The 9,697-nt window shown below is 47.5% G+C and overlaps 1 protein-coding gene across 2 annotated transcripts in view; it reads right to left on the bottom strand.

Annotated features, from left to right (window-relative positions):
* Positions 1–6,669: 6,669 nt before the first annotated feature.
* The window catches only part of itpa (inosine triphosphatase (nucleoside triphosphate pyrophosphatase)), a 60,305-nt gene continuing 57,277 nt past the window's right edge, over positions 6,670–9,697 (bottom strand). For both annotated transcript variants that reach the window (XM_055642261.1, XM_055642260.1), the window contains 2 exons: positions 7,630–7,706; positions 6,670–6,916 (listed from right to left, as the gene is read on the bottom strand). In XM_055642261.1, coding sequence (XP_055498236.1) covers positions 6,784–6,916; positions 7,630–7,706 — 210 coding nt within the window. In that variant the 3' untranslated portion in view covers positions 6,670–6,783. The remainder of the gene's footprint in view (positions 6,917–7,629; positions 7,707–9,697) is intronic.

Below are 9,697 nucleotides of genomic sequence, written 5' to 3'. Positions count from 1 at the left end.
ACTCACAGCCAGCAGCAACTCTAGCCCAGCCCCGCTCCAACTCCAGAGGAACCCGGGTTGCAGATGAGGGGGCGCAGCTCGGGCTGTGGGCGAACTGCCACTTGTTGCTGTAGCGGCGCATCGGGGAGCGGGTTCCTGTTGGTCCTGACGTCTCCGGCCATCCCCCTGGACAGGAGCTGAGAGACGTCAGGACCACCAGAAGCCGCTCCCCGATGGGCCGCTACAGCGACAAGTAGCAGTTCGCCCACAGCCCGAGCTGTGCCCCCTCATCTGCCACCCGGGTTCCTCTGGAGTTGGAGCGGGGCTGGGCTGGACACCGACCCCCAGGCCCACTGCAAGCACGGAGATCCCAGAGACTCACAGCCAGCAACAACTCTAGCCCAGCCCCGCTCCAACTCCAGAGGAAAACTGCGAACTAGCGGGAGACGTCAGGACCACCAGAAGCCGCTCCCCGATGTGCCGCTACGGCGACAAGTGGCAGTTCGCCCACAGCCCGAGCTGTGCCCCCTCATCGGGACACCGACCCCCAGGCCCACTGCAAGCACGGAGATTCCAGATCAGCAACTCCAGCCCAGCCCCGCTCCAACTCCAGAGGAACACGCTCCCCGTATGGGCAGAAACTGATGGTGCGTAAGGTGGTCGTCTTGTTCTTGAGGTCGCGCAGCTCGGGCTGTGGGCGAACTGCCACTTGTCGCCGTAGCGGCCCATCGGGGAGCGGATTCCTCTGGAGTTGGGGTGGGGGGGGGGGGGAGGGGGAGGGGGTATTGTGCTGTTTGATCGCCCCCTGCTATCTATCCCAGGACAGGGAAACAGGACGTTCACCGAGGGCGGCCCGCAGAGGTGACAGCGGAACCTCAGGTCGGTCCTGGAAGAAAGGGGAACTAAAAAGAGAAGTGGAGGGTATATTGCGCGGGAGGGTATATCGCCTACCTGGAAGAAACCAGACATTTTTTCCAGGATGTCTGCACACCAAAGCTCACGTTTAGTGCCAAATGCACGTCGCCTCTGCTGCACACGGATATAATAGTGTGAAAATGTCGCCTTAGGCCGCCTTAGGGCATGTAGCCCCGCTAGGGTGACATGAGTGTGAGAGGTGATTCAATGCTGCGGTCACATTTACAAATTCAGGAACTCATTCAACACACTGCATTTCATACAGACATTTATTCTGCAAGAAAAAACTACACTGAAGACTCAAACTCGCGACCGAGGAACTGCCGGGATCAAGGCGCAAACTCGCGACCTTGCGGATATGAGCCGAGCACTCTACCACTGAGCCAGCCATTAAAATCTACGTTAAAAAATTTCCATTCCGAAGACCGACAAATTCCAAATTACGAAAAGTGTCTGGTCCCAAGGCTGTCGGATAAAAGGTTGTGCACCTGTAGTCAATTTAATTGTCATTTGGACCCCTTGAGGTCCAAACAAAATGCCGTTTCTGCAGCCATACATTACAAACAAATAGACCCCAGACACAACATAATTTGCATTTTACATAAACATCCATCACATTGCTGTGATGGAAGGCCAAAAAAACATCTCTCCACTGCACTTTCCCCCCCGCGATGTCAGAGTCAAAGTCAAAGCCCCCGGCTGGCGATGGCGATTGTCCCGCGGCCATTAAAGCCACGCCGGGTGGTGCAAGATCGCACACCGGGTCTTGGTGTTAGAGCCCCCGGCGTGCGCTCGCAGAGTCCCGCGGCCATTCCAAGCCGCGCGGGGCGGTGATGTTAGGCCTCGCTCCAGGAGCTCTTCGACCCCGCAACTCGGGCGGGAGAAGTCGCCGTTGCAGGAGCCCTGAAAAGCGGTCTCCCTCCAGGGACCCGCGGGCTCCCGGTGCCACCGTCCGCAGACCCGCAGTTGCAGCCTCATAATCTCCAGAGGTCGGGCCACAGCAGCAGCAGCAGCAGCAGCAGTAGTGCTCCACCACCGCTCCACCCGCTCCGGACTCGGCCAGCTCCACGACGGTGACGGCGAGTCGTTGGCACCAGAGTCCCCGGCTTCTTCTGTTGGAGGCCGCACCTCATTGCAGCCCCAACGACAACGGAAACCCGACAAGAAAAGGTCGGGTCTCCCGTGCAGGGAGAGATTTAAAAGTTGCCCCCTCCCTCACACCCCCCCACACACACACCCCAACAAAAAATAACAAAAACTACATAGAAACATAGACAGAAAATAATAAAAAACGCGGACGGGCTGCAGAGGCCGCTGCTGACCAGAGTCGCGCCGCCTTCCACACAGAGAGTTGTGAATTTGTGGAATTCCCTGCCTCAGAAGACAATGGAGGCCGATTCACTGGATGCATTCAAAATAGAGTTAGATGGAGCTCTTAGGGCTAGTGGAATCATGGGGCATGGAGAGGAGCCAGGAATGGGGTACTGATTGTGGATGATCAGCCATGATCACATTGAATGGTATTGCTGGCTCGAAAGGCCTACTCCTGTACCTATTGTCTATGTAACTGTGTAAATGATTTCCATGTACCTCGACTCCATCCTATCCCATGTCCAATCTCTCCCGACCTATGTCCAAGATACTTCACAAGCCCTTCCTCTCTTTAATGACTTCTGCTTTCCGAGCCCCCACTCCCTCATCTTTATTATGGGCGTTTAGTCACTCCACACCTCCACCCCCACCAGGAAGGCCTTAAAGCCCTCCATTTCTTCCTTGACCGCAGAACCATTCAATTTCAAAGATGTCAAAGGTTTCAAAGGTCTTTTATAGTCAATATTGTCTTTTATTGAATTACCATACAGTCATACGGGGGGGGGGAAGTGACATTACACACAACTACATAAAAGTTAACATAAATAATCACCACAGCAGATTCCCCACATTCCTCACTGTGATGGAAGGAAAGAACTCTAAAAAAAAAAAATTTGACACATACTATTTAAACAATGAAGAAAGAAGGGACAGACAGACTGTTGGTGAAGCAGCCATTGCTGGCACCACCCGGTGGCCATTTCCTCTACTAACACTCTACTCCGCCTAGTGGAACTGGTCCTCACCCTTAATAACTTCTCCTTTGACTCCTCCCACTTCCTCCAAGTGCAAGGCTGGCTACGAGCACCTGCATGGGCCCCAGCTACGCCTGCCTCTTTGTAGGATATATTGACCAATCCCTGTTCCAGGCGTACACTGGCCCTATCCCCAAACTCTATCCCCGTTACATTGACTTCTGCATCGGAGCTACCTCCTGCACCCATGCAGAACTCATGGACTTCATCAACTTCACCATCAATTTTCATCCTGCACTCAAATTTACTTGGACCATCTCCGACAATTCCCTCTCCTTTCTTGATCTCAGTCTCCATCACAGGAAATAGTCTATTGATTGGCGTCTATTGAAAACCCATTGACTCCCACAACTATCTCGACTACATTTCTTCCCAGCCTGCTTCCAGCATAGACTATCCCCAACTCCCAATTCCTCCGTCTATGCTGCATCTGTGCCCAAGATGAAGTGTTCCATACAAGGACATCCGAGATGTCCACATTCTTTAGGGAATGGGGGTTCCCCTCTCCCATCATAGATGAGGTTCTTACTCATGTCTCCTCGGTACCCCGCAGCTCTGCCCTTGCTCCCCATCCCCCTAGTTGCAACAGAGAGTGTCCCCCTAATCCTTACCTTCCACCCCATCAACCGTCGCATACACCACATAATCATCTGAAATTTCCGCCACCTGCAAGGGTACCCCACCACGAGCCACATTTTCCCATCTCCACCCCTTTCCGCTTTCCGCAGAGACCGTTCCCTCCACAACTCCCTGGTTAACTCATCCCTTCCCACCCAAGCCACCCCCTTCCCCAGGAACCTTCCCCTGAAACCGCAGAAGATGCAACACCTGTCCCTATACCTCCTCCCTGTCCAGGGTCCCCAACAGTCCTTTCAGGTTAGGCAGAGGTTAACTTGCAACTTCTCCAAGCTCATCTACTATATTCAGTGTTCAAGATGTGGACTCTTATACATCGGTGAGACCAAACGTAGACAGGGCAATCGTTACGCTGAACATATTCACTCAGCCCACATGAACCAACCTGATCTCCCGGTTGCTGGACACTTTAATTCTCCTTCCCATTCCCACACAAACATTTCTGTCCTAAGTCTCCTCCATTGTCAGAGTGAGGCTAAACGCGAATTGAAGGAACAACATCTCATATTTTGCTTGCGCAGCTTACAGCCCAGTGGTATGAATATTGATTTCTCTCACTTCAGGTAGCCCCGGCATTCCCTCTATCTCTACCCGTGCCCCACCCAAGTCGCACTAGCTTCTCGTTTTCATCCAACAAACAGCTAACAATGGCCTGTCTCCTTTATCATTGTTACTTTTTTTGCATATCTACTATTCAGTGTTCTTTATCTCTCAACATCGTCTATAACTCGTTTCCCTTATCCCTAAGCAGTGTGAAGAAGGGTCTCGACCCGAAACGTCACCCATTCTTCTCCAGAGATGCTGCTTGTCCCGCTGCGCAACTTTTTGTATCTATCAACGGTACTATTGTTGCCGTATGGTGCCAGAGACTATGGTTCGATCCTGACTATGGGTGCTGTCTGTGCAGAGGTTGTACGTTCTCCTTGTGACCAGATGCGTTTTCTCTGGGTGCTCCGGTTTCCTCCCACATTACAAAGATGTGCATAGAAACATAGAAAACAAGTGCAGGAGTAGGCCATTCCGCCCTTTGAGCCAGCACCGCCATTCAATACGATCATGACTGATCATCCAAAATCAGTACCCAGTTTCTGCTTTTTCCCGCATATCCCTTGATTCCGTTAGCCCTAAGAGCTAAATCTAACTTTCCCTTTGAAAACATCCAGTGAATTGGCCTCCACTGCCTTCTGTAGCAGAGAATTCCAGATTCACAACTCTTTGGGTGAAAAGGTTTTTCCTCATCTCAGTCCTAAATGGCCTAACCCTTATTCTTAAACTGTGACCCCTGGTTCTGGACTCCCCCAACATTGGGAACATTTTTCCTGCATATAGCCTGTCCAATCCCTTAAGAATTTTATACGATCCCACTCATCCTTCTAAATTCCAGTGAATACAAGCCCAATTGACCCATTCTTTCATCATATGTCAGTCCCACCATCCCGGGAATTAACCTGATGAACCCCCTCAATAGCAAGAACGTCTTTCCTCAAATTAGGAGACCAAAACTGGTGTGGTCTCACCGGGGCCCTGTACAACTGCAGGACCTCCTTGCTCATAAAATCAAATCCTCTCGCTATGAAGGCCAACATGCCATTTGCTTTCCTCACTGCCTGCTATACCTGCATGCTTACTTTCAGTGACTGATGGACAAGGACACCCAGGGCTCGTTGCACTTCCCTTTTTCTAATCTGACACCATCCAGATAATAATATGCCTTCTTGTTCTTGCTAGCAAAGTGGATAACCTCACATTTATCCACATTATACTGCATCTGCTATGCATCTGCCCACTCACAAACCTATCCAAGTGACCCTGCAGCCTCCTCCTCGCAGCTCACATTGCCACCCAGCTTTGTGTCATCCACAAACTTTGGATAATTTACATTTAATTCCCTCGTCTAAATCGTTAATATATATTGTAAATAACTGGGGTCCCAGCACTGAGCCTTGCGGCGCCCCACTAGTCTCTGCTGCAGGTTTATACGTTTCTGTAAATTGTGTCTATTGTGTAGGATAGAACTAGTATACAGGGTGCAGTGCAGTGCAGACCCAGTGGGCCTGTTTCCATGCTGTATCTCTAAAACTAAAGAACTTAGTATCTAAATCTTCAGTCACCAGGTAGGAAGGAGCTACAGATACAGTGATCTGGCCCTAGGCAGATTAGGTAGATTAGCCTGTTGGAAAACTCATGGCGTAAGATTGGAATGGCCCCAGAAGAGTTCAATTGATGATCAAATCAGCCATATTGGACCACCCTCAGAGGACAAATTCCTAAAAGGTCAGCAAAAATGCAGGGTAGAAATTAAAGCGATATGCCATTTAATTCCTGTGTTAGCTGCAACATACCTGAGTGGAGTTCGCACGTCCGTGACTTTACTCCGGGTGCTCCGGATTCCTCCCCTGCAGGTTTGTAGGTTAATTGGCCTCTAAAATTGTCCCTAGCGTGTAGGGAGTGCATGAGAACGTGGGACAACATAGAACTAGTATGAACGGGTGATTGATGGCCAGTATGGCTAAAGGGCCTATTTCCATGCTATATCTCCAATCTAAACATTTTGGATGTGAACCTATTGTATCAACACTAAACAGGGGTAACAAAGAAAACTTGGTAATTTTCTGCAAGGAAGTATCCATCTAGTTAGACCATCCACTAGTTTTTGTCAGGTGGCCACAAGGAACGACTGGTGCTTGGGCCTCCAAGGGCTGCTGGATTTCCTGGTTGCTAACCATTTTAACTCTCCTTCTGATTCCCCATACTGCACTGTGCCACCTCCAATGCCAGAGTGAGGCCACATGCAAACTGGAGGTACAGCACCTCCTTACCTGTACCAACCCATCACTTGACAAACTTTTGTCCAAGCACCCCCCCCCCCCCCCCCCCACCTTTCTCCCCCCCGACCCAAAGCTTCACCCATCCATGTTCAGCAACCCACTGAATTACTCCAGCACTTTGTGTCTTTTTTAAAATCTGAATGCTAAATCAAAACGTGAAAGCATCAAATCGACAACGCAACAAATAGTGGAAAAATGTCTTTATTTTATAACATTTTTAAAATGTGCCAAATATTTAGTGCCTTCTATTTGATATATTTATGACATTATTTTGCTTACAAAAGACGAGACCACAGTTTTTAACAGCTTTCCTCCTCTAGCCGGGCTTTTTTTGAAGAATCGTTTTTCTGGATGAAATAATCTGCCAATTCATGAAGTGCTTTATAGCGGTGAGATATTGTGTTCTTCATTGTTTTGGGCATTTCTGCATATCTGGGGAAAATTTAAGATTCAAGACTTTTAATGCAAATCATTCACAATATCTTTTGGTATAGATTCGGATTTATTATTGTCACTGAGATACAGTGAAAGGTTGTTTTGCATGCTGTTTAATCAAATCACATTATACATAAATACACACAAAATAGTAGGTTCTGATGAAGATAGGGTGGAATCATTTACATAGATTTAAGGTAGGAAAGACACAAAATACTGGAGTAACTCAGCGGGTCAGGCAGCATCTCTGGAGAACATGGATGGGTGACGTTTTGGGCCGAAACCCTTCTTCAGACTGGAGAAGGGCCCTAACCCGAAATATACCTATCCATGTTCTCCGCAGAAGTTGTCGACCCGCTGAGTTATTCCAGCATTTTGAGTCCGTCTTTGCTAGAAACCGGCATCTGCACTTCCTTTTTAATACATAAATATAATCATGTCAAACCCCAGTACAATAGGTGGAGCAAAGTGAAAGATGCAGAGTGCAGAGAGTACAATGAGAACAACTGGAAATGGTGCTAGATTTACAGGCGGAAGGAGATTTAAAAGAGGAAGGCAATTGTATTGGATGTTAGTACATCCTCCTCTGGGACCAGCAAACAAACGGTGGACACACTCTGGTGCCATCTTGCCCTAACGACATGAGAACTATTCTCAAATGTAAAATGAAACCATGAGTTAGATAAACTACAACACATTCGAGCACTTACGTTTGATCAAAGTTGTCTGGTTGAAAACAAGGATCCCAACCGAAGTCTCGGGGTCCCCGAGGATCAACTATTTTGCCCTAAACAACAGAAAATAAATCTAATTATTGAAGGAATACAAAATAGCATAAATGTGCAATTAAGACACTCGCATCCTATTAAAAACGTCTGCAGTCAGAATGGCCAAATTGTCACCATGTATTAACTGTACTAGAATGTAGCCGCAATTTCATTAATTTATTCCTGCCTTCCTCCAAAGGGAAGGGCTTTCCTAAATATATTTGTAAATCTTCTCTCAAGCAGAGCTGTGCAGCCCAAGCATCTGTGTGTTCTGCGTGTGGCGTGAAGAACTTTTAAACGTTCCCCAGCGGAGCCTGACCTGAAGGTAGTCATTCATAATTTTAAATGGGAGTGGATTAATATCCATAAACAATTAAACAAAGCAAATGTCCACTTTTGCTGGGCCACATCCTCAGGAATAAGCCAAATACTCGTACTTCCACTTGCTGTAATATGATAGTGACTGGAAGCAGTAAATCTTCCTGATAAATACCTCACCTCAATTTTCTGTTTCCATGCCAGGAAATGCAAAAATGCTGCCTGTCTTCATCGAATTACCCGACTTGAATGTACATATCACTGTGTTCTTTGCTGGCTTTTTTTTTGTATGTTTTGTGTTTGTGGGGTTTCAATGGAGGAAACCTCTCAGCTTAACTTCTCCCACTTTCTCACGGAGAGAAAAGTGAAGGCTGTTCCTCTTCAGCACTAGTTGCAACAACACCCGAGGGTGCCAAGCCTTAAGAGTGGAGTCGCTGCTCATCAGTTTCTGACCAGTTTCTTTTAACTCTCAGTTGGCAATCGACCAATGCCAAAGAAAGGAAAATCTTCCCATTCTGTTGTGTCTTTCACAAGTGTTGCAGTCAATTAAATATAAACACTTTTTAAAAGTGGAATTTACAACATCCATGTGGATTTGCAAGATAAAATAATCCCAATAGACTGCTATACAACATGGCAATAGGTTCTTCAGCCCAACTTGTCCATGCCGCCAAAGTTGTGGCACAGTGGTCGTGTTGCTGCCTTACAGCGACAGAGATCCGAGTTTGATCCTAACTATGGGTGCTGTATGTATATAGTTTATACGTTCTCCATGTGACCACGTGGGTTTTCTCTGGGTGCTCCAATTTCCTCCCATATTACAAAGACGTACCAGTTTGTAGGTTAATTGGCTTCTGTAAGTTGTTCCTAGCGTGTACGATAGAACTAGTGCACAGGTGATCATTGGTCAGCATGGACTTGGTGGGCCGAAGGGCCCGTTTCCTCGCCGTGTCTCTAAATCCAAAACTGAACTAGCCCCTCGTGCCTATACTTCTCCAAATCGTTGCCATGCATATATTATACAAGTGTTTTTTAAATGTTGTAATTGTATCCGCCTCTACTATTTTCTCTGGCAGCTCATTCCATATAACCACCATCGTGTGTGTGGAAAAATTTCTCCGAGTGTCTCTTTCCCATGTCACCTAAACTCATATCCTCTAGTGTTAGACTCCACTGCATTATGGAATAAACTGGCTACTCGCCTTATCCATGCCCCTAATGGTCTATACCTCTACAAGAGCACTCCTCAGCCTCCTACATCCTAGGGGATAAAAATAAGACCCAGTCCTCCAGAGCCAGTCACATATTTAAAACCTTTTTGGATCCTTTCCAGCAGCCTTTTTTGCACATTTCCCAGGGCCCTTCCAGTTATTATGCAAGCCCCACCCTGCTTTGTCCAAGCAAAATGCAGTATCTTCCGTTTATCTGAATTAAACTCCTTTTGCCATTCCTTGGCCCAGTTGTACCACTAGATACCATTGTAATCTTGGATAACATTCATTGTCCACTATACCAGTTTTAGTGTAATCCGCAAACTTACTGACCATGTCGCCTGCATTCCCATCCAAATTGTTAATATAAACAACGAACCACAGCGGAACCTGCCACCAATCCTTATGGATCAATTATTAATTAACAATGAACTAATTTGTTACATGCATCCAGTCTGAGAAACAACCCTCTACGACCATCC

The sequence above is a fragment of the Leucoraja erinacea genome, chromosome 10 (genome assembly GCF_028641065.1).
Source record: "Leucoraja erinacea ecotype New England chromosome 10, Leri_hhj_1, whole genome shotgun sequence".
NCBI lineage: Eukaryota > Metazoa > Chordata > Chondrichthyes > Rajiformes > Rajidae > Leucoraja > Leucoraja erinaceus.
The sequence above is the reverse complement of the archived record's forward strand: the minus strand, read 5'-3'. Positions and strand labels throughout refer to the sequence as shown.